This window comes from Equus asinus, chromosome 14, assembly GCF_041296235.1.
Source record: "Equus asinus isolate D_3611 breed Donkey chromosome 14, EquAss-T2T_v2, whole genome shotgun sequence".
In the NCBI taxonomy this organism is placed as follows: domain Eukaryota; kingdom Metazoa; phylum Chordata; class Mammalia; order Perissodactyla; family Equidae; genus Equus; species Equus asinus.
This window is the reverse complement of record NC_091803.1, coordinates 22,852,992-22,879,087: the sequence shown is the minus strand read 5'-3', so window position 1 is coordinate 22,879,087 and position 26,096 is coordinate 22,852,992. Positions and strand designations below refer to the sequence as shown.

At 34.3% G+C, this 26,096-nt stretch overlaps 1 protein-coding gene across 9 annotated transcripts in view; it reads left to right on the top strand.

The window, feature by feature from the left end:
- Positions 1-26,096, top strand: part of LOC106831846 (S-adenosyl-L-methionine-dependent tRNA 4-demethylwyosine synthase TYW1) — a 213,488-nt gene that overhangs the window by 141,278 nt on the left and 46,114 nt on the right. For 5 of the 9 annotated variants that reach the window (XR_011494170.1, XM_044746296.2, XM_044746295.2 and 2 more), the window contains exon 14: positions 12,231-12,266. The exons of the other annotated variants lie outside the window; for them this stretch is intronic. Coding sequence is in view for 4 of the 5 variants with exons in the window: in XM_044746296.2 (XP_044602231.2) it covers positions 12,231-12,266 (36 nt within the window). In the remaining variant the exon portion in view is untranslated. The remainder of the gene's footprint in view (positions 1-12,230; positions 12,267-26,096) is intronic. 9 annotated transcript variants of the gene reach the window in all.

Here is a 26,096-nt window from a genome sequence, read left to right as displayed (position 1 = left end):
TTATATTCTAAAAAAGTCCACATAGTAGGAGAAGTCAAGTTGGAGGAATTTAGCACATATGAAGGAAAATTTAAGCTGAAGTTGGGAATTACAGTGAATCAGTGAAAGCCCTTGTAAATACCATGTTCATTAAATAAAAGGACAGAGGAAATCATATTGAATACAGAGAATATTAATAACATTTTTCATATCTTTAAATTAGTAATGGGTGTTCTTCAATTAATTTCTACTTCTCTGTTCCTTGCTTGCAGTAACATCTTCAGACTCCCTGCAGTGACCGCATGATAATTATAAATTTGTCTTGTTCTGTGTTTGCACGTAGAAATAAAGCCTTTGATCTTGTTTTCTGTCTGAGCCATGACTAAATTGTTGACTTTCAGGTTCCACTCTGGTTCAAGAAAGGCGGAGAATTTGATGCTTGAAATTAAAAGCCTGGGAGTAAATATTGTTTAACCCATTTAGTTTATCATATTTTAAAATGTGCTTCTTGACACATATAGGTAGCTACCTTTAGTGCCAATCCATGGTAACTTTACACCAGACCTCACCAGAATTTAGTGGGACACCCTAATCCTGCTTGTTCCTCTCCTCCTAATAGGTTCCAGAGTGCATTGTTAGGGCCTGGGTTTGTTTTGTCCCTTTAGTTCTTACTCATGACTATAATCCAAAAACCTCCACTGCTCTCTCTTTTATTTTCTATCCTTTCTTCTCTTACTAATGCCTAGATCTCTCTTTTTTTTTTAACATTTCCAATAGTGGCGATTAAAACTCCCTCTACATTCTCAGTTGAATGTTCACAGTTAGGGAAAATAGATACAGGAGTAAATCTACAGGTGGTAGAAACAAGGAAGTGGTGACTGAGGAGGGATTACTGTGTCTAGAGGCAGAATCTGAAAGCAGTTATTTCTCAGTAGGAATGGTAGAGACTGGTGTGGGGTTGGGAAACTATAGCTCATGGTCCTAATTGGACTTGCACCTGTTTTTGTAAATAAAGTTTTATTGGAATACAGCCAGGCTTCTTGTTTACATATAGCTTGTGGCTGCTTTCCTGCTGTACTGGCAGAGGGGAGTAGTTGCCACAGAGACCATTTAGCTTTCAAAGCCTAAAACAGAAAATGTTTGTGACCCCTGGATTAGACCCACCATCAGGATGTTTGGAAACTATTCTTCTGAGGCTTTGCTCGCTAATTGCCACATCTAAAACTGCTTCCTACTTGGTTTTCCCGAACTGTTTCACCTTACTTACCACCATTTTCTTCGTGAAACTCTCTCCTTCCTTGGTTTCTTAGAACACTTCACTCTTCTCAATTTCTTTCTTGCTCTTTGCTGCCTTCTCCCCTTTTAGGCTTCTCTTCCTTTTATCCTCTAGTGGAGGTGTTTCCCAAGCTTTAGTCCTCAGGCTTGCTTTCTCTCTTATGATCTTGCTTGAGCATACCCTTCTGTCCTCCCCTTCCCACCACCCAGTCTTGTTCTCCCTCTGTTTCCTGTTTTCTAACTAAATGTGCCTCCTAGACTTACTTACCAGTTGCTTTCCTGGCACTTTGGCATCCAAATGAGTGAAAATGAACTTGTCTCTCTTCAAGCCTGCTTTCCTCCCTGTCCTCATTCTCCTTATTAGCACTGCCATCTCCAAATCACTCTTCACCAGGAGGAACTCATTTTTTCTCTTAATTCACACTTATAGTTGCTAAATGATGTTTGTCTTATGTTTCTCGGGCATTTTGCTTAAATTACCAAAGCAATGCGTACTGAATGTATGTTTTTAATCCTGTGTTTATGTGTGTGTGTGTGTATATATGTATATGCACCCATACCCGTATTTTTTAAGTACAGTATATACTATTTTGTAGTCTTGTTACCTCTCAAGGTGGAAACAGTCATCTGCCCATCATGACATGCCAGTAGTTGAGAGGCAAGGTGGTGGGAGAGAAAGGGTTTTATTACAGCTTTCTAGGAAAGGTGGAGATGGCTAACTAATGTCCAAAAGAACCATCTTAGAGAACAAAAACTTGAGGCCAATTATATAGGGAGCTGGTCTCTGGGTCAGGGAGGCATCTGTGCTTCAGGTGGGACAAACATCTGGTTTTAGTTCTTGATAATCTTTTGTTTTACTGATATGCATCAGAGACTGGAGCAACGCCCTATAGCCAGATCTTTCAGTTGTCATTGATGATGGCTGTCAGCATAGGCTCTCTGCCCAGGGGTCGTCACATTCCTAGGGAACTCAAAAGAACTTATCCCAGCTAGGAGGGGCCATAAAATCTACAGAGCATGTATGTCTCCTGGAGGGTGCACATCCAGCTAGGTTAGTTACTGAGAGGTCATTCAAAGTTAAAATATGGTTTCTTTTCTACAGTATGGCTTCCCTTATGTCAACCTTGTGCTGAGCCAGTATCTGTCTTTTTAAGAAAAAATTTCCTTTGTCATATTTACTCTCATAAAAAGTAAGACGTATAAAAACGAAAATTTAAAACTGCCTTGTTTGAACCCCCACTTGCTCTCTCCTTAAATCTCACTCCCCAGAAGGGATCTCTGTTTACTTTAGGAAATATCTTAATTGGCATGTTTTATCCATACAAACTGTACTTGAATTTTTAAAAATACAAGTTTGATCTTGCCTTACATACTGCCTACAAGTTGCTTTTTTGTTTATCAATATATAATACTTTCTGTTTGAATACAAATAATTTTACCTCATTCTTTTAAGTAGCTGCACCGTATCTCATGGATATATTGTCATTTTTTTTAACTATTTCCTGATTGATGATTATTTCCATTTGTTTATTATTATAAATAGTTGAGCATATTTTTATTTTTTAATGAACTTGTATTTTAGAACAATATGCACCCTCTCTCCCCCCACCTACCCAGTTTCCTCTGTTATTAACATGTTAGATTTGTATGGTACGTTTGTCATAATTAGTGGACCAATATTGATACATTAAATTCATATTTTATTCAGATTTCCTTTTTCTGTTCCAGGTTCTTATCCAGTATACCACATTACATTTAGTAGTCTTCATAGGCTTCTCTTGGCTGGTTCTTTTTTCAGACTTGACTTGTTTTCGATGCCTTGACAGTTTTGAGGAATACTGTTCAGGTATTTTGTAGAATGTCCCATGATTTGGATTTGTCACGTTTTTCTCAAGATTTGACTGCGGTTATGAGTTTTTGGGAGGAAGACCACAGAGCTAAAGTTTGTAAACATTAAGGTTCCCTTTAGTACTATAAAGTTCTGTGATTTTGATTAATGCATATAGTGTCATCTATGCAACATTACAGTATCCTATAAAACAATTGCACTGCCCTAAAAAATCCCTTGTGCTTCCCCTGTGCAGTTGTCCCCACCTCCCCCAAATCCCTGGCAACCACTGATCTTTCTACTCTCTCTGCGGTTTTGTATTTTCCAGTGTGTAATATATTTGGAATCATATGGTATGTAGCCTTTTCAGACCAGCTTGTATCACTTACATGTATACATTTAAGGTTCCTCCATGTCTTTTCATGGCTTGATAGCTCATTTCTTTTTATCACTAAGATTTCATTGTATGAATATACCATAGATGATCTCTTTGCCTGTTGAAGGACGTCTTGGTTGCTTCCAGTTTTTGGTGATTATGAATAAAGCTGCTATAAACATTTGCATACAGGTTTTTGGGTAAACGTAAGTTTCAAATTAGTTCAGTAAATACCTAAGAACTCCATTGCTGGATTGATGGTAAGTCTATGTTTAACTTTATAATGAACTGCTGAGCTGTCTTCCAGGGTGGCTGTAACATTTTGCATTTGCCCCAGCAGTGGAGAGTTTCCTTTGCACTGCATCCTACCCAGCATTAGGTATTGTTAGTTGTTTAGTTTTCATCATTCTAATAATAGCCACATAGTGGTATCTTGTTTTAATTTGCAATTCTCTAATGGTAAATGATGTTGAGCATCTTTTAAAATGTTTATTTGCCATCTATATATCTTTTTCTTGAGTAGTCTGTTCGAATCTTTTGCCAGTTTCTTAATGGAGTTGTTTTTTGTTTGTTTTTTTAGTTGTTGAGTTTCAGGAGTTTTTAGTGTATTTTGAATACAAGGTCTTTATCAGATATGTGTCTTGCAAATATTGTCTCTCAGTCTGATTTGTATTTCATTATCTTAACAGCATCTTTCTAGGAACAGAAGTTTTTAGTATTAATAAAATCAGACTTGCCAATTTTTTTCTTTCACAGATTGTGCTTTTGATGTTGGATCTATAAATTCATTACTAAACCGAGTCAGATAGATTTTCTTCTGTGTTTTCTTCTAGAAGTTTCATAGGTTTGCATTTTACATTTACATTTATGATACCTTTTCAATTAATTTTTGTGAAGGGTGTAAGGTCTGTGTCTAGGTTCATTAATTTTTTGATTTAATATGGATGTCCAAATATTCTAGCACCATTTTGTTGAAAAGATTATCTTTTCTCTGTTGGATTGCCTTTGCTCCTTTGTCAAAGATCAGTTGACTATATTTGTGTAGCTCCATTTCTTGGTTATTTTGTTGATCTGTGTGTCTTCTTTTGCCAATACTATACTGTCTTAATTACTGTAGCTTTATAGTAAGTCTTGAAAATGGGCAGTGTGAGTTTTTCACCTTTGTTCTTTATTGTTGTGTTGGCTATTCTTTTACCATTCTGTATAAACCTTAGAATCAGTTTGTCAGTGTCTACAAAGTAGCTTGCTGAGATTTTGGTTGAGATTGTGTTGAACCATAGATCAAGTTGGAAGGAAATGACATCTTAACAGTATTGAGTCTTCCAATTCGTAAACACAGAAGAATCTCTCCATTTATTTTTTAAATGCCTTTGTCTGGTTTTGGTATTAGGATAATGCTAGCCTCATAGAATAAGTTGAGAAGTGTCCCCTCTGCTTCTCTTTTCTGGAAGCGATTGTGATGAACTGATATCATTTCTTTCTTAAATGTTTGATGGAACCCAACAGAAAGCCTGCTGCTTTCTGTTTTGGAAGTTAATGAATTATTGATTCAGTTTCTTTAATATACAAAGTCCTGTTCAGATGATCTCTTTCTTCTTGTGTGCATTTGTGTTCAAGGAATTTGTCCCTTTCATCTGTTATCAAATTTGTGGGCATAGTTCGTAGTATTCCTTTATTATCATTTTATTGTCCATAGGATCAGTAGGGCTGATCCTTCTTTTCAATTTTGATATTGGAAAATTATGTCTTTCCTGTTTTTTTCTTGGTTATCCTGGGAAGAGGTTTATCAATTTTAATTATTTTTTATTTTTTCTTCAAAGAACTAAGTTTTGATTTTGTTGATTTTTCTCTATTGGTTTTCTGTTTTTGCTTTCATTGATTTCTGCTCTAATTTTTATTTTTCTTTTCTTCTACATGGTTTAGGCTTAATTGCTTTCTCTGCTTTCCTAAAGTGGAGGCTTATGTTCTTGATTTTTTTCACTTAGGGCTGTATCATGATCCTTTATATAAGTATTCTATTACATCAAATTTAACTGCCACATAGTCATTCATCAGATGGGTTTCCCATTATTTTCTTGACTTGTCTACTATTAAGTATCTCTGTGAAAACCTATGCACATCTTTGCTCGTATTTCTGATTATTTACTTAGAATAAATTCTAGAATAGATTACAGTTATAAAGGTTTTTAATAAATATTGCTAAATTTGCCCTTTAGTAAGTTTGTATCATATAGTCTTGTCATTTCTGCACACTCTTACCAACTTCAGATATTAATATTTCTTTTTTTAATTTTTTTAAATTAAATTAAAAGTAAATTTAATTAATTTAATTAAATCCTTAAAATACTGTCATTACACTAAACACATATATTGCTCAAGTTAAACTGAATCCTTGTACTGCTTGAGTTATATTCTTTTGCCCATTAGTCAGCTTTATAAATAGTAAAGCTGTTATTTTATGTACTCTTTTATGTTCTTGTTTTTAATGTTAATTTTCCTTTTATTTAAGTATAACATACATCATTAAAGTATACAAATCCTAAGTGTACAGTTTGATGAATTTTTATAAAGTCAATTTACCTGTATAATTAGCACCCTAAAGTCCTCTTTCATGCTCCTTCTCCACCATTCCCCACCCCCAAAAGTAACAGATATTCTGAATCATTCAATGTGTACTCTTTTATTTGGTCTAACTTCTTTAGTAGCGTTATGTCTATCAAATTTATCCATGTTATGTATATAGCAATAATTAATTTCTTTTCATTGCTCTGCAGAATTCCACTGTAAACATGTCACAGAAATTTTTAAATTCATTCAACTGTTGATGAACATTGAGGTTGTTTCCAATTTCTGTCTGTTATGAACATTGCTACTCTGAACATTTTTTTTTAAATGCCTGTTGTTCTAATGTATATTTAGTTATTTGTGATATAAAAAAATTGTGATATTTTTATTGACCATTTTTATGTATTTTTTTTGCGAAATATCTGTTCTGGTTCTTTATTATTGTTTTCTTTTGAGATGTTTGTGATTTTCATTGATTCACAAATTTTTGTGTGTCTGTGTGTGTGTGTTGATGAGGAAGATTGGCCCAGAGCTAACATCTGTTGCCAGTCTTCCTCTTTTTGCTTGGGGAAGATTGTCGCTAAGCTAACGTCTGTGCTGGTCTTCCTCTTTTTTGTTTGTGGGATGCTGCCATGGGATGGGTTAATAAGCAGTGTGTAGGTCTGTGCCCAGAATCCACACCTGCAAAACCTGGGCTGCCGAAGCAAAGCGTGCAAACTTAATCACTACGCCATTGGGCTGTTCCCAACAAATGCTTTTTATTAAGGATTTAAGATCTCTTTCTGTAAGTAGTATACCTGTAGACACATACACATATGTATATGTGTGCATATCTATCTGTATTTATTTTTTTAACTATTGTATGAGACAGAGATTCTTTTACCCCGTATGGATTATTGATTGAACTGGCATCAGTTGTTGAATAATTCAATCTCTAGCCCATGATTTATAATGGCTGCCTGTTGTAATCAAGTTTTCATATATTCATGGATGTTTCTGAACTTCCTACTGTGTTATATGGGTTAATTTTTCTATCTTCTTGCATTACTGCACTAAGTTACTATAGTGTTATAATGTCTTCATATTTAGCACAAAAGACCCCTCTTACTTCTTCAAAATTGTTCTTTTTCAAAATTGTCTTGCTTATTCTTAGCCCCTTAATACATTTTCATATTTATCTTAGAATCAGTTTATCAATTGTCACACACACAGAATTTTGGGATATTGGCTGAAGTTGCATTTAATTTGTAGATTAATTTGGGAAAGTTGCCATCTTTATGAAGTAATTTCTTCTGTTTATCTCTTAAAGTTGCCTGTTCTATCACTTTAATTTTTCTTTGACTGAAATTTATCTTCTAATTATAGAACGTGTTGGCTGCCTTTCTGGAGTGTTACATTTCCACACATCTTTTGGAGTTGTTGTTTGCAGGCTCTTGAGTAGGTGGTTATTTTTGCTCGTGTGCTCCAGCAGGCAGCTAGGTCCAATTCATGGTCACAGGCTGTTTCATTATGTTTTTTTAGCCAGCTTTATCCATTTAATTTTCCTTTTTCATTTTGTCTGTGTTGCCATAGGAATGTCTCAAGAGATGAACTTAAAGTACCCTTTTGAGTATATGTCCATTTTGTGTATTATTTGGTAAATACTGCAAATTAGATAAGTAAGAATTTTGGATGAAAGCTTAAGTTTTGGCATTTTAGTGTTTGTGTAGCAAGTTCCATCTTTCCTTCTTCTTCCAGCTCATCTTGCTATCATGCCAGGTTGACTTTCTTAGGAGTCAGACATGAGGAAGAGTGCTGTATACACAGGCACATCTTGTCACTAATAAGCTTTCCAGGGAGGCAACTTTATAGGCTTACTTCAAGGACTGAGTCACCTTCTAATGAGTCTGGGGTTGTTTTGGTTTTCGTTTTTTGGATTTTTTCTTTTGCAGATCCAGGCTTAGGCACAGGGAAGTTAATTGGTGGGTTAAAAACAATCTGAACGTTCCTAGACTACAAAGTGTTTGTGTTTGGACAGTTAGTTCCCTAGGAAGGCAGCCTTTAGTATATAACATCTGAGACTTGAACTTGTGAATTGTTAAAGTAATATTTCTGGAGAAATAGATGTATAGGAGTTAATTGATTTTAGGAATGTATGGTTTCTGGCTGCCGCATATTCCTTTCAAATTTACTTTGTTTCAATAGTTATGTGAAATATGTTTTAGCTATATTGCAATATCTTCCTCATACCATCTTCTGCACACTTTGGGTCTGTGTGTTTCTATCTGTTTGTGTCTGCTGCAGGATGATGGATAGACTTTGCCTGAAGGAATGTTGCCAGAGATTGTACTTTTTTGTCAGTCTCCTCGGACATCCAAGTCAATGTGTTGCTTCAGTGATGAGAGTGTGTGTATGCACCCTGGTGTAGACTATAACATGATCTTCTGCTTATGGATTTTTATGACATATTTCTCTGACTTCTTTTGACTTTTCTGTGGATAGATTACCTCTCTCATTCACCTTCTACTGGTGACCTTAGACTTCTCAGTATATGTCTTCTCCCATGTGGAAAGCAGAAAGAGCAGCCCTGTGATTTTGTAGGCTCTTTCTTCCTCTAGAAACCTTACCATTTACTTATTCTCTTTCATTTATTTTGATTTTGTTTTTCTTCTTTACATTCTGTATCCCTTATTAATCATCGTTTTTTATTGTTATTATTCTCATTTCTTTCCTTTTTCTTGTATTGGTGGTTCTCAGGCACAGGTCATTTTCACATTGAAAACTGTCCCAATCAAAATGCCAGTGGAGCCACGTCTTGCAAATCTCTTCCAACCTCCAAAGGATGGAAAAACAGTGCTTCATATTACTCCTTTGCTTTTCTGAAGTGTAAATAACTGTTGCTTTTTTAATCCTCTAGTGGGAAGTTTTTTTCTGCTATTGAGTGTTTATTCACAATTTCTCCTTGTCTCATTCAGCTGCCAGTGCTCTTAGTTTCTTTTGTCTTTGCATTTTACACTTCTCAGCTTTCTCTTCTTGTGATTTCTCAAGAGATGAACTTAGAATACCCCTTTGGCCATATGTCCATTATATGCATTATAATGTGTGTGTGCATGTGTGATATATATAGCACATATGTGGTTTCACCCTCCTCCTACTCCTTAACATCTTCCTGCATATTAACTACATTGCCAGGAGGACGTCAAGCCCTTCTTTTCTTTTGGCTATTGTAAGTAACTTGTAGGGGTACATGACTCTTCCAGTTCTAGCTGCAGTCTGCCTCACATTCCAGTAGGTATGCACGGTCTTTGAAGCTCTGCTGAACCCAAGACAACTCTTTTTCCATTTCCTTTACCAAATTTCTCGTCTTTGAGCAGAAGAATTTTGTTTAAGTCATCTGCTATAATGGATAGTTGAGATCAGGCATCTCAGAAAACTTAAATCGATCCAGTTTCGTCTCCACAGTCAGAACTATTAAAAAGTGTGTGTGTGCGTGTGTGTGTACATGTCCCACAACTTTTGTTTATTTCCTTCCAAGCCTTTTTTTCTGTGCATATATATATGTATGCCATTAATACTATGGTGCATGTACAATTTTGTTAGCAGCTTTTTAAAAATTCAACCCTATTACGTAAAAATTACCCCTCATCATTAAACATTTTTCTAAAATTGTTATTCTCAATGGGAGCAAGGATATTAAAAAAACAAGTTCCCCTCCCCCTTCTCTAGTCCTTTCTAAGAATCACATCTGCATTGAGCTCTCCTGTTAGGAGTGTGTTCCTCTGTCATGTTAGGATTCATAATCACTGTTCTGAAGTGTTATCTTTGGTGCTAAATAGCTGTATCGTAAATCATCTAGCTATTTCTTGGAATTTAACCTCTTGAGAGTTTATAATATCTCATTATTGTCCATAAAGCGGAAATGAACATTCTTATTTATCAGCATTTTCCCACAATTTTATCACTTCCAAAGACTAAATCTTTAGAAATGCAATGATTGGGTCAACAAATTTGAATATTTTTTCAGATTCTTTAATTGTGTTGCCATGTTACTTTCCAGAATGTTTGTACTGAATTATGCTTTCACCATCAGTAAGCGAGTATGCATGTCTTGCTAAACTCTAGGCAGCACTGAATATTGCTATTTAAAAAAATCTTTGCCAATTTGATAAGCCAAATTGGTACCTCATTACTGCTTCAATTTACATTTCTTTGATTACTAGTAGCTCCGTACCATATTTCAGGAGATCATTTTATCTTGTTTAGACACAGCTTCGACTCTAGTTCATCTTGAATTGCAACTGTCAAGATAAATCATTGAAATTAAGAGCTCTAGTCCTGGGATATAATAACCTCATCCAGACTATGTGGCACTGAAAGCCGCCTAATTAGAAGCAACAGAATTCTATCTCATAACTTTGTATTTTTTAACTTTAATTATGGGTTTTTAAAACAGCCAAGAGAAGAGAGAATAATATAGTGAATTCCTGAGTAGCCATGATCTTTTAGTGTACATATTGTTCATTTATGTTGGCTATATATCTGGGAATGGAACTGCTGGACCATTTGGTGTGCATTCATTCACCTTTAGTAGATAATGCCAGACAATTTCTAAAGCAGTGAATTTATGAATTTAGAGTCCTAACAGCTGTGTGTTCCAGTTGTTCTGCATCCTCTCCATCAACTGGTTTTGTCAGTCTTTGTGGTGACTGTGAAGTACTATTTTCATGTGGATTTAATTTGCATTTCTTTTTATTGGTCATTTGGATAACCTCCTGTGAGAGGGGTTATTGCTTCCAAGTTAATGTTCTCTATCATCAAAACATAAAAACCATTCTTACTCAAGGCCATGCAAGAACATTGGTGGCTTCTGTCAATTTTTATTTTGCATTGTCTTTTTCTTACTGGTTTGTTAGGAGTTCTTTATATTCTAGATATGGGTAAGTGTTTTTTTCCATTCTGTGGCTTGTCTCTTTATTCTCTCATATCTTTTTATAATGAAAGGCTGCTAATTTTAATATAGTCTGGTTTAATCATTCTTACTTTTCTATTGAGTGCATTTTAAACTGTGTAAAGTTAAATCGATCGTTTTATTATTTTCTAGAAATTTGGTTTCCTTTCACATTTAAGTCTATAATCCATTAAAAACATTTTTTTAAGTATATATGTTTTTTCCCCCACGTAAGTATTCATTTGACCCAGCACTGTTCGTTTAAAATACTATCCTTTGCTACCCCATTTTTCAGTGCCAATTTTGTCATAAATCAAGCATCCATATGTGTTCGGGTCTGTTTTTAGACTCTATTTTGTTCCTCTGCTCTCCTTATACCACTGCCAATACCCCTCTGTCTTAGTTATTGTAGCTTTATTAAGTCTTGATATCTAGTAGTCTAAGTTCTTTACTTTGTTCTTCCTTAAGATTGATTTGGCTATTCTGGACCCTTTGCATTTCCATGTAGATTGTAGCATCATCTTGTCAATTGAAAAGAAAAATCCCTTCATTTTAGATTGAGGTTGATTGAACCTGTATCCAGTTTTGGGAGAGATGAATTTTCTTCATCAGAGGTTAGCAAATATTTTAGACTTTGCAAGCCATGAGATAAAATGAAGGATATTATGTAGATATTGATGTAAGGAGAGAAGACACAATTTCACAAACTGGTATTTATAGATATCAAAATATAACAATAATGATTGAGTACACTTTTTTTTCTATAATACAGATCTACTAAAGAGAAGAATGCATTGAAATCTATTGGCCGTGTGTGTAATATTTTGCTTAATTGGGTTCCAAGTTACTGTTCTCTATCGTCAAATTGATTGTAATTGTCCATGAAAAGCCTTCTTAGCTCAAGGCCATGCAACAACAGGATTTAGCCTGTGGGCCATTGTTTACTGACCCCTGCATTAGAATTTTGATGTGTAAATGCATAAACAACATATATTCCTCCAATTTTTTAGGTATTTCTTAATTTTTTAATGATGTTTTATAGTTATCTCTGTAAAGGTTATGCATATATTTTGTTGATTTATTCCCAGATGTATAATAATGTTGGATCCATTGGCAAATTATATTTTTTACATTTTACTTTCTAATTACTGCAGATGTATAGAAATAAAATTGATTTTTATATATTTACCTTCTATCTAGCAACTTTTCTAAAATGACATTAATATTTTATCTGTAGATTTTTTTGGAATCATATAATGTCTTTTATTTCTTTTTCTTAGGTTATAGCACTGTCAGTTATCTGGCTTCAACATCTGGTATGATATTGAAAATAACTTGTGAGAGCTGGCATTTTCTTATCTGTTTTATCAAAATTGAGAAAATTTTCAATATTTTACAATTGTGGGGATTTTGCTATTAATTTTTCATAAATAGTCTTCATCAAACTAAGCAAATTTCCTTTTATTCTTAGTTTTCTATGACTTTTTATTATAATGGCTGTTGAGTATTTATCAAATGCTTTTTCTGTATCTGTTGACATTATATGATAGTACTCCTTTATTCTGCTAATGTGGTGATCGAAATACATTGATTTTCAAATACCAAACCACGTTCCATTCATAAAATAAACCCAACTTGGTCATTATTTTGTGTTATCTATTTTATGTATCATGGGATAAAGCATAATATACCATATTATGTTTTAAAAGATGTTTCTAACTCTGTTCATGAGAGATTCTGAGCTGTAATTTTCTTTTAATGACCTTGTCAAATTTTTATATCAGCATTATGCAGGCCTCATAAAATGAGTAAGAGGAATGGTCCCTCTTTTTCTATTCTCTGAAAGAGTTTTTAATATTACAAATTGAAGTCCATTAATAATTATAGGACCATTTTATCAGTTTTATTCAGTTGTAATTTCCTGGGACTTTGTCCATTTCTTTTAAATTTTGAAAATGATTGTACATAATTGCTCATAATATTCTATTAACATCTCTGTACTATCTATAGGATCTGTAGTATTGTCTCTTCTTCATTCCTCACAGGAATTTTATATGCATATTTGAATTTTTTATCACTTTCCATTAATTTTATTCATTTTTATACAAATAACTTGAAATTGTTGCTTATCTTTTTTATTGAGATATAATTGGTATGTAACATTGTGTAAGTTTAAGGTGTACAATGTGTTAATACATTTATGTATTGCAATATGATGACCACCTTAGTGTTAGCTAACACATGCATTACATCAAGTAATTATCATTTCTTTTTTGTGGTGAGAACATTGAAGATCCTATTTCTTACCAACTTTGCAGTATATAATACAGTATCAACTATAATCACAATGCTGTGCGTTAGATCTCCAGAACATAGTCATCTTATAACTGCAAGTTTTTCCCCTTTGACCAACATCTCCCCAGTTCCTGCATCTCCCAGTGCTTTCTAACCACCATTCTACACTCTGTTTCTGTGAGTTTGGCTTTGTAGATTCCACATATAAGGCATATCATACAGTATGTGTTGTTTTCCATCTGACTTAATTTCACTTATCATAATGCCCTCAATGTCCATGTCCATCTATATTGTCACAAATGGCAGGATTTCATTCTTTCTCATGGCTCAATTATTTTCCATTGTATACCACATCTTCTTTAACCATTTGTCTGTTGATGGACACTTAGGTTGTTTCCATCTCTTAACTATTGTAAATAATGCTGTAATAAACATGCAAGTACAGATACCTTTTCAGTATCCTGTTTTCATTTCCTGTGGGTATATACCCAGAAGTGGGATTGCTACATTATACAGTAGTCTTATTTTTAATTTTTTGGGATCTTCCATATTGTTTTCCATAGTGACTACCAATTTACATTCCCACCAGCAGTGCACAAGGATTCCCTTTTATCCACATCCTCGCCAATACTTATCTATTTTCTTTTTGATGATAGCTATTCTAATGTGTGTGAGCTAATATTTCATTGTGGTTTTGACTTGCATTTCTCTGATGATTAATGATGGTGAACATCTTTTTGTGTACCTGTTGGCTGTTGGATATCTTCTTTGGAAAAATGTCTATTCAGTTCCTCTGCCCATTTTTAAATCAGATTGTTGGCTTTTTCTGTTACTGAGTTATATGAGTTCTTCATATATTTTGGATATTAACCTCTTATCAGATATATAGCTTCCAAATATTTTCTCCCATTCTTTAGGTTGCCTTTTTATTTTGTTGATGGTTTCTTTTGCTGTGCAGAAGTTTCTTAGTTTGACATAGTCCCATTTGTTTATTTTTGTTTTTGTTGCTTATGCTTTTGGTGTCCTATCCAAAAAATTGTTGCCAAGACCAGTGTCAAAGAGCTTTTTCCCTATGTTTTCTCCTAGGAATTGTATGGTTTCAAGTCTTATGTTTAAGTCTTTATATCAAGTCAATTTTTTGAGTGGTATGAGATAGGGGTCCAATTTCATTGTTCTATATGTGATTATCCAGATTTCCCATCACCATTTATTGAAAAGACTGTCCTTTCCCCATTGAGCATTCTTGGTTCCTTTGTCAAATATTAGTTGACAGTATATGCACAGGTTTATTTCTGGGCTCTTTATTCTGTTCCATTGGTCTGTGGGTCTATTTTTATGCCAGTACCTATTTCTGTGAAAAATGCCATTGGAATTTTGATAGACATTACATTGAATCTGTAGATGGCTTTGTGTATTATGGACATTTTTTCAGTGTTAATTCTTCCAATCACATCCCTCTTTTATAGGTATTTCGTCTTCCATTAATTTCTGCTGTTTTATTTCTTTTCTAACTTCCTGAGATGCTTATAGATGTTCAGCCTTTTTCTTATTTTTAAAATTAAGGTAATTTCTCATAGCATAAATTCACCTTTTTGAAGTTTATACTTCACTGGCTTTTAGTTTATTCACAAAATTTTGCAACCGTTAGCATTATCTATTTCCAGACTGTTTTTATAGTGTCTGGCTGCTTTCAGTTAGCATAACATTTTCAAAATTTGTGCATGTTATTACATGAATCAAAACTTTGTCTGGCTGTATAATATTCTATTGTATGGATATACCACATTTTGTTTATCCATTCTTCAGCTGATGGACATTTGCATTGTTTCCACCTTTCAGTTATTTCAAATAACAGTGCTGTAGAATATCATTTATAAGTTTTAGTGTAAACATGTTTTCAGTTCCCTCAGGTCTGTATCTAGGAATGGTATTGCTAGGTCATGTGGTAATTCTATGTTTAAGTTGTTGATTAATGGCCAAACAGAAGCACAAAAGTTTTTAATTTTGGTAACTCCAACTTATCTATTTTTTCATTTGTTGCTTGTGCTTTTGATGTCATCTGATGGCCTAATTCAAGACCATAAAAATTGTCCTTATGTTTTCTTCTAAAAGTTTTATCATCTTAGCTCTTATGTATAGATCCTTGATCAATTTTTAATTAATTTTTGTATACAGTGTGCGGTAGGGGTCCCACTTTATTCATTTGCATGTGAATATCCAGTGTTCTCAGGATTATTTATTGAAGAGACTATTCTTTCCCCCATGAATGGATTTGGCACCCTTGTCAAATGTCAATTTTCCATATATGTGTAGGTTTACTTCTGGACTCTCAATTCAAATACATTGACCTTTATGTCTGTCCTTTTACCTGTACCACACAGTCTTGATTTGTATAGCTTTGAATAAGTTTTGAAATCAGTAAGTGTGAATCTTCCAAATGTATTCTTCTTTTTCAAAATTTTATTGGCTCTTTAGGTCCATATGCATTTCTGTATTTTTTTTTTTGCAAAATGAGCAGCTGGAATTTTGACAGGGATTTTTTTTTCATTGAGATAAAATTCAAATAACATAATGTTAACCGTTTTAAAGTGAACAATACAGTGGCATTTAGTACATTCATAATGCTGTTCAATCACCACCTCTAACTAGTTCATAAACATTTTCATCACTCCAAAATAAAATCCTGTAGCCATTAAGTAGTTATTCCCCCATCCACCCTACCCTCAGTCCCTGAAAACCACTGATCTGCTTTCTGTTTCTATGGTATACCTATTCAGTATATTTCGTATAAAAATGGATTCATGCAGTATGTGATATTTTTCATTCCTGGGATAAATCGTGCTTATTCATGGTGTGTACTATTTCACTCTGCAGTTGGATTCAGTTTGATAGTATTTTTTGAGCATTTCTGCATCTGTATTTTTAAGGGATATTGAATATTTCTTCTGGTATCTCTGTCTGATTTGGTTGAAGATGATGCTGGCCTCAGAGAAGGAGTTCAGAAGTGTTCCCTCTTCTTCTCTTTATGATAAGAGTTTGCGAGTATTCTTCTTGAAAGGTTTGGCAGAGTTCACCAGAGAACCCATCTGTTCCCGCACTTTTTTTGGTGAGAGTTTTTTGATTACTAATTCAATCTCTACCTGTTACAGGTTTGTTCAGATTTTCCATATCTCCATGAGTCATTTTTGGTAATATGTGTGTTTCTAGGCATTTGTCTGTTTGGTTTAGGTTATCTAATTTGTTGGCATACAATTGTTCATAGTACTCTCCTCATCCTTTCTGTTTCTTTGATGTTGACAGTATTGTCTTCACTTTCATTTCTGATTTCAGTTATTTGTGTCTTCTCTCTCTTTTCTTAGTCTAGCTAAAGGCTTGTCAATTTTGTTGGTATTCTTATGAACAACTTTTGGTTTCTTCTTCTCCATTGTTTCTCTGTTGTCTATTACTTTTACCTCTGTTGTCGGCTTTATTGTTTCTTTCTTACTGTTAGCTTTTGTTTCAATTTACTCTTCTTTTCTAGATCCATGAGGTGCAAAGTTATGTTATTGATTTGAGATCTGTCTTCCTTTTTTAATGTAAGTGTTTACAGCTATTAATTTCCCTCTGAGCACTGCTTTCTCTGTTTTCCATAAGTTTTGGTATGTTGTGTTTTTGTTTTTATTTATCTCAAAGTATTTTCCCTTGTGATTTATTTTCTCTGACCCATTGGTCGTTGTCTAGTGAAGAATCAAGTTTACCTAAGAAGAGGTTTGGCCTTTACCCTTGGCTATAAGGAAGTGATTCTCAGAATGTCCTGTGTTATAGGAGTGTCTTTGTTTGCCTGGGAGCTCTGACCACTGGACATCTGGTAATGTGATTTATGATGGAGGCTTTGTAACATTATTAGTTTCATTATTGATTCCATTATTAGTTCCAACCTCCAGAGTAACTGGTGACTAAAAGTATGACCCTGAACCTCCAGGAGGGTCTGGAAATCAAAATTCAGCCATGTGGGCAGTATGTGATGGAGCTCCAATAAAAACTCTGGACACCAAAGGCTTATGTGGAATTTTCTAGTTGGTAATACTCCTGTTGAGGAATTGGCTGTTAATTTTATGAGAAGCCCTTTTATGTGACTGTTGCTTAGTACGTATATGTTTATAACTGTTATATCTTCTCGAAGAATTAAGCATTTTATCAATGTATAAAAGGATATTTCTTGTCTCTTGTAACAATCTCTTGGAAAGTCTGTTTTCTCTGATATTATCATACCACCCTAGCTCTCTTTTGGTTACTATTTGCATGGAATATAGTTTTCCCATCTTGCACTTTTAACCTGTTTGTATATTTGGATCTAAAGTGAGTGTCTTGTGGACAATGTAGAATTAGTTAGTGTTTTTTTTTTTTTTAATCCATTCTATCTCTGTCTTTTAATTGCCAAGTTTAATCAATTTACATTTAAAGTCATTATTGATAAGGAAAGACTTACTTCTATTGTTGTTTGTTTTCTATATGTCCTAGATCCTTTTTGTTTCCAAATTCCTCTAGTACTGCCTTCGTGTTTGATTGATTTTTTTCTAGTGTACCTTTTTGATTCTCTCATCATTTTCTCTTTTGTATTTTCTGTTAGTTATTTTCTTAATGGTTATCATGGAGATTACAACTTAGATCTTCAATTTATAGCAGTCTAGTTTGAATTTATGTAAGACGAACTTCCATGACGTACAAAAACTATTTCTGTACAACTCTATCTCCCTCCTTTATGTTGTTAATTTCATAGATTATTTTTTATACATTACATGTTCATTAACATAGATTTATCATTATTGTTTTATGTGTACGTCTTTCAAATCATATAGGAAACGAAAAGAGAGTTACAAACCAAAAATAGAATAATAGTGGCTTTTGTATTTACTTACGTAATTACCTTCATTGAAGTTCTTTATTTCATCTTATGGTTTCAAGATACTGTCTGTACTGACTGTGTCTTTACATGTCATCCTGAAAGAATCCCTTTAGCATTTCTTCTAGGCAGGTCTACTAACAATGAACTCCCTCAACTTTTATTCATTTGGTAGTGACTTTGTTTTTCCTTTATTTTTGAAGGATAATTTTGCCAGGTATAGAAGTCTTGGTTGATAGTTTTTTTCTCTTAGTAGTTTAAATCTCTCATCCCACTGCCTGTTGACTACTATGCTTGGTGATAAGAAATTGGCTCTTAATCTTCTTGAGGATCCCTTCTATGTGACAAGTCACTTCATCCTACTGCTTTCAAGATTCTCTCTTTGTCTTTGTCTTTTGACAGTTTGATTATAATGTCTCTCAGTCTGTATCTCCTTTGAGTTTTTCCTCTGTGAAGTTTTTTGAGCTTCTTGGATGTGTAGGTTCATGTTTTTCATCAAACTTTGGAAGTTTTTGCCCATTCTTTTTTCAAATATTCTTTTTGCCATTTTCTCTCTCCTCTCCTGAGATTTTCATAATGCGAATGTTGGTACAGTTTATGGTGTTCTACAGGCCTTTAAAAAGAAATGTAAGTAATAAACCTACAACCCTTCTCTTACTTCTGTTCCTCAGAAGTAAGCACTATTAATGACTTGATGTGTTTCTTTTTATTTCTTTTCCTGTTGGATCAGGTTTTCTTCACTGAATCTTATAATGTTTTCTTTGTCCTCTTTCCTTGATCTACATTTTCAGTTGTTTGTTAAGGTTTAAATAGGTTGGTTACTTAGTTAATTTACTTTGGGAGTAATTCTATAATAGTCTCCCTACTTATCTTTGAATATAGAGAATGCTTCATTTGGATGCATCATGAGTTATATCTTTGAATTTATTTTCTCCTTCTTTGCTTATTTCACCTATCGGATTGACATATTTTATTTTGTCTCCCAGAAACAGTATAAAACTTAGTCAGTTAAAGTCATTTCAAGAATACATATGGTGTCTAATGACTTTGATAGATTACCCAATTTCTAGTAGAGGCATTAAATGTTTTTTTTGCTTTGGAAACAATGGTCATCAGTGAAGGATTGTTTTAATTTTAAGTTGTGTTTTGCTTTAAGTATTAGTAGGGATTTAATTTTTTTTGACAAGCATGTGATTTGTTCATTATTCAATTTGGTTTTTACAGATTGAGGAGACAGTGCAAAAGGCAGGAGTGGTGGAGTCTTACTGCTGATTTCTTGGATCCTCTCCTCTTTTGATATTGCTATTGTTGCTGATTTCTTTCCTGACTCTGGTTTTGTTGATTTACTAGAATAGAATGTAAATTATACCACAATCAGGACTTTGTTTGCTTTTTTCAGTGCTGTATCTCCAGCACTTAGAAGTATGCCTAGCATTTAGAAAGACCCAGTGACTAATGGTTGAGTTGATGCCTGTGTGAACAGATGAATCTGTGGAGCTGCTGGTGGTGGTGGTGATGATGATGGTGGCTGAAATTTATTCATACTTTTCTGTGTGCCAGGCCATGTTCTAAGTCTTTTATTTGTTTTAGTTATTTTAATTTTACAACAATACTGTAAGATAGAAATACTATTTACACTCCCTATTTTACAGAGGCATAGAGAGTGTATCTAAACTGACACAGCTGATTCCAGAGCCCAGTAGATTAATTGCTACTCTGTACTCTTTTCCTCATATTATACTTTTTCCTCTTTTCTACCATCCTTCCTAACTACTCAGGCCTTTTCTACTTTGCACTTCATCCTTTTCTCCCTCAGTTCTGTTTGATAAGTATTTAACATTTACCTTTGGAGTTTTTACCTCAGTTTTCACTCCATCAATTTTCAGTCCATGTATTGCTTCCATCTAAGAAAGAAACATAAATTAAAACTCGAATTTAAAATCTGTCACTAAGATCTGGTCTAAATTTTAGATGTGAACGTCTAGGTCTTTTGGCACGCAGCCGAGCTGTACATTCAGTGTGATGTCACTTTCAGATATTTCCCCTCCTTCCTTGTATTATTGTATTTGTCCCCACTACTAGGAGAAAAAATCCTAGATTCTCAAACAGAAAATACTTGAAATTGTAACATGCCAACTTCTTAACACTTTTTGCAAATCACATTGTAACATTTTACAAATCACATTGTAGCCTGAGTAGCAAGCAGCTAAACTGTTTGCCTGAATTAAATACCTTCCTCCCACAGGCTGGCCCCATGCCAAGTGGTTAAGTTTACGCGCTCTGCTTCAACAGTTCAGGGTTTTCCCAGTTCAGATCCTGTGCGTGAACCTAGCACCACTCATCATGCAAAGCTGAGGTGGCATCACACATAGCAGAGCTGGAAGGACCTACAACTAGATTTAAAACTATGTACTGGGGGGCTTTGGGGAGAAGAAGAAGAAAAAAAAAGATTGGTAACACGTTAGCTCAGGTGCCAATCTTTAAATAAATGCCCTCATCCTCATTTTTATATTCCATAGCATTGCACCATCCCTGGCCCTACTAGGTAATATGCCACAATCAGAAAATCATGCAGTAATAACCAATCCAGCACCCGTGCAAATTAAAATTACTAAATCCCAAAACAGAAAAAAATGGGTTTAATTCAAATTAAATTAATACAGTCCAGTTTCTACTCCCAGTTTTTTTTCTTTTTTAACAAAAACAGGATAAAATAACAGTGTTAACTATTTCCTTTCCAAAGGAAATTCCGTCTTTCAACTTGTAAGCAACATCTGCACCCAGGTTTTGTTTTAATCTAATCTATATGGCGTCTAATACCCATTAGACTTTAGGAAGTGCTTTAATTCATTTGAACAGACTTAAATGAAGTCTCTGATACTATTCCATTGAGCAAGCTCCCCACAGACACAGTGAAATCCAGAATATGAAGTTGATAATTTGAAATAAGATCTAATCAAATCAAATTTAATAACATTCCTTTTTCAGTAAACCATAGTGCTTCTGTGTGTCTTTGGCAATCTGAATATAAGTATAATATAGATAAAGAGGTAAATGTACTGGGAGTAGTTATTTATATTGACCTAAAGATATGAAGAAAGTAAAAAGGAAAGCCATAAAGTAGATGGAAATATTCCCAGTACACTTATAACAGAGCTCTTATAGCCAGAATATATAGAGAATTTGAAAAAGAAATCAATAGGAAAAAGACACATATCCGCATAGAGAAATATTCGAAACACTTTAACAAGTATTTTACAAAAGTAGAAATATACTTAACTAGTAATCAGGCAAATACAAAGTAAAACAATGCAAGAGTGATTAAAATTTAAATGACTAAGAACATTAAGTGGTGTTGAAGAAGAGAAACAACTGGAACTCTGATACCCTGAGGGTGGAAGTATGATAAAATGACTTTGGCAACCAGTTTGGCAGTGTCTGCTAAAGTTGAATGTGTACACATCCTGTGACCCAGTATTTCCACTCTTAGGTACATCCAAGAAAAATGTATTCTCTTGTCCATCAGGAGTCAAGTACGATAACACTCATAGGAACATTATTTTGTAAGAGACCCAAACTGAGAAAAAACAAACAACTTTCACTAGTCGTATATGCATATAATGGAGTACTAAATGGCAATGAAAATGTATCTACAGCTTATCTACAACAGCCTGGATAATCTCACAAACAAATTCCGTTGAAGAAACCAGACATTAGAAGAATATATGTCCTAATAGCATTTCATACAATTTCCTAAAACAGGCAAAATTAAACTCCAGTGTTATAAGAGATAAAAGCATTGTTTCATAATAGCTAAAAAGTGGAAGTAATCCAAATATCTATCAATGGAAAAATGGCTGAATAAACTGTTGTATATTTATTTGATGGAATACTAGATAACAAAGAAAGTGAACAAATCTGAACATACAGCAACAGAAGAATTTTTTAAACACAGTGTTGAATAACAGAAGCAAGACACAAAGACTATATGGTTGCATTCATATAAATTTCAAGCATAGGGAAATATCTATAATGTTAAAGTCAGGACATTAGATATCTTTGGGGCAAAGGGAGTGGATGGTGAGTGGGTGATAGGTATATTCTTTATGTTAATCACTTTAGCTGTACTTTTTTTAAATTGTGGTCATAATAGTTTATAACATTGTAGAATTTCAGTTGTATGTTAATGTTTGTCATACACTATATAAGCATGCCCCTTCATCCCTTGTGCACACCCTCTGCCCCCCTTCTCCCTGGTAACCACTAAATTGCTCTCTTTGTCGATAAGCTTGTTTATATTCCACAGATGAGTAAAATCATACAGTGTTTGTCTTTCTCTGTCTGGCTCATTTGACTTAACATAATGCTCTCAAGGTCCATCCATGTGTTGCGAATGCGATGATTTTCTTTTTTTTATGGCTGAGTAGTCCTCCATTGTATATATAAACCACATCTTCTTTATCCAGTCATCAGTCGATGGGCATTTGGGTTACTTCCGTTTCTTGGCTATTGTGAATAATGCTGCAATGAACATAGAGGTGCATAAGTTTCTTTGTGTTGTTGATTTCCAGTTCTTTGGATAAATACCCCATACTAGGATAGCTGGGTCATATGGTATTTCTACTTTTAATTTTTTGAAAAATCTCCATACTGTTTTCCTCAGTGGCTGCTCCAGTTTGCATTGCCACCGGTAGTGGATGGAGGGTTCCGTTTTCTCCACAAACTCTCCCAACATTTGTTTTCTTTATCTTGGTGATTATAGCCATTCTAACGGGCGTAAGATGCTATCTTAAGTTTATTTTTGATTTGCATTCTCTGATGATTAGTGATGTTAAGCATCTTTTCATGTGCCTGTTGGCCATCTGTATATCTTCTTTGGAAAAATGTCTGTTCATATCCTTTGCCCAGTTTTACACTGGGTTGTTTATGTTTTTGTAGTTCATTTGTGTGATGTCTTTTTATATTATGGAGATTAACTCCTTATCAGATATATAATTTGCAAATATATTCTCCCAGTTGGTGGGTTGACTTTTCATTTTGATCTTGGTTTCCTTTGCCTTGCAGAAGCTCTTTAGTCTGATGAAGTCCCACTTGTTTATTTTTTCCTTTTGTTTCCCTTGTCTGAGTAGACACGGTGTTCGAAAAGATGCTTTTAAGTCTGATGTCAGAGAGTGTACTGCCTATATTTTCCCAGAAGTTTTATGGTTTCAGCTCTCACCTTCAAGTCTTTGGTCCGTTTTGAGTCTGTTTCTGTGCACAGAGAAAGATAATAGTCCATTTTCAATCTTTTGCGTGTGGCTGTCCAGTTTTCCCAGCACCATTTATTGAAGAAGCTTTCCTTTCTCCATTGTATGTTCTTGGCTCCTTTGTCAAAGATTAGCTGTCCGTAGATGTATGGTTTTATTTCTGGGCTTTCAATTCTGTTCCATTGATCTATGTCCCTGTTTTTGTACTGGTACCATGCTGTTTTGACTACTACAGCTTTGTAATGTATTTTGAAGTCAGGGATTGTGATACCACCAACTTTCTTCTTGTTTCTCAGGATTGCTTTGGCTATTTGGGGTCTTTTGTTGTCCCATATGTATTTTAAGATTCTTTCTACTATTTCTGTGAAGACTGTCATTGGGATTCTGATTGGGATTGCATTGAATCTGTAGATTGCTTTGGGTAGTCTGGACATTGTAACTATGTTTATTCTTCCAATCCATCTCTCCATTTCTTTATGTCATTATTGATTTCTTTCAGTAATGTCTTACAGTTTTTCTTGTATAGGTCTTTCACCTCCTTGGTTAAATTTATTCCTAGGTATTTTCTTTTTTGTTATGATTGTAAATGGGATTATATTCCTGAGTTCTCTTTCTGTTAGTTCATTATTAAAGCATAGAAATGCCACTGATTTTTGTAAGTTGATTTTTACCCTGCAACTTTGTTGTAGTTGTTTATTTCTAATAATTTTCTGATGGATTCTTTAGAGTTTTCTATATATAAAATTATTTTGTCTGCAAACAGCAAGAGTTTCAATTCTTCATTGCCTATTTGGATTCCTTTTATTTCTCTTTCTTGCCTAATTGTTCTGGCCAAAACCTCTAGTACTATGTTGAATAAGAGTGGTGAGAGTGGGCACCCTTGTCTTGTTCCTGTTCTCAGAGGGATGGCCTTCAGTTTTTCCCATTGAGTATGATGTTGGCTGTGGGTCTGTCATACATGGCCTTTATCGTGTTGAGGTACTTTCCTTATATACTCATTTTCTTGAGAGTCATGAATGGATGGTGGATCTTGTCATCTGCTTTCTCTGCATCTATGGAAATGCTCATGTGTTTTTTATTCCTCATTTTGTGAATGTGGTGTATCACATTGATCGATTTGCAGATGTTGAACCATCCCTGTGTCGCTGGTATGAATCCCACCTGAGCATGGTGTATGATCTTTTTAATGTATTGCTGTATTCACTTTGCCAATATTTCGTTGAGGAGTTTTGCATCTGTGTTCTTCAGCAATATTGGCCTGTAATTTTCCTTCTTTGTGTTGTTCTTGTCTGGCTTTGGTATCAGGGTGATGTTGGCCTTATAGAATGTATTAGGGATATTTCCATCCTCCTCAATTTTCTAGCATAATTTGACTAGAATAGGTGATAATATCTTCTTTGAATGTTTCGTAGAATTATCCAGAGAAGCCATCTGGTCCTGGACTTTTATTTGGGGGAAGTTTTTGATTACTGTTTCGATATCTTTTAATTGGTCTGCTCAGATTCTCTCTTTTCTCTTGATTCAGTTTTGGGAGGTTGTAAGAGTCTAAGAATTTATCCATTTCTACTAGATTGTCCAGTTTGTTGGCATATGATTTTTCATAATAATCTCTTATAATCTTTTGTATTTCTCTGGTACCCGTTGTAATTTCTCCTCTTTGATTTCTAATTTATTTGAGCCTTCTCTCTTTTTTCCTTAATGAGCCTAGCTAATTGTTTGTACAATTTTATTTATCTTATCAAAGAACCAGCTCCTTGTTACATTGATCCTTCCTACAGTCTTTTTTGTTTCAATTACATTTATTTCTACTCTAATTTTTATTACTTCCTTCCTTCTGCTGAGTTTGTCCTTTGTTCTTCTTTTTCTAATTCTGTTAGGTATAGTTTAAGATTATTGATTTGAGCTTTTTCTTGTTTGTTAATGTGGGCCTGTATTGCTATAAATTGCTCTCTTTAGGACCGCTTTTGCTGCATCCTATATGAGTTGGTATGGTGTGTTTTTGTTTTGATTTGTCTCTAAATACTTTCTGATTTCACCCTTTATTTCTTCGATGGCCCATTGGTTGTTCAGTAGCATCTTGTTTAGTCTCCACATTTTTGTTCCTTTCCCAAGTTTGTTCTTGTAGCTGATTTCTAGTTTCATAGCATTATGATCGGAAAAGACAATAGATAAATAGATATGATTTCAATCTTCTTAAATTTATTGCAGTTTGCCTTCTTTTCCAATATATGGTCTATCCTTGAGAATGTTCATGTGTGCTTGAGAAGAATGTACATTCTGCTGTTTTGGGATGGAGTGCTCTATATATTTATTAAGTTCATCTAGTGTAGTTTTCCATTTAATTCCAGTAACTCGTTGATTTTTTGTGTGGGTGATCTATCCATTGATGTAAGTGGGGTGTTGAGATCCCCTACTATTATTGTCATTGGTAATATCTCCCTTTAGGTCTGTTAATAGTTGCTTTATGTACTTTGGTGCTCCTGTGTTGAGTGCGTATATGTTTATAAGTGTTATATCTTCTTTGTCTAGAGTCTCTTTTACCATCATACTGCCCATCTACGTCTCTCTTTATCTGTTTTATCTTGAAGTCTGTTCTGTCTGATAGAAGTATTGTGACATCTGCTTTCTTTTGTTTGCCACTAGCTTGGAGTATCGTCTTCCATCCCTTCACTCTGAGCCTATGTTTTTCTTTAGAGCTGAGATGTGTTTCCTTTAGGCAGCAT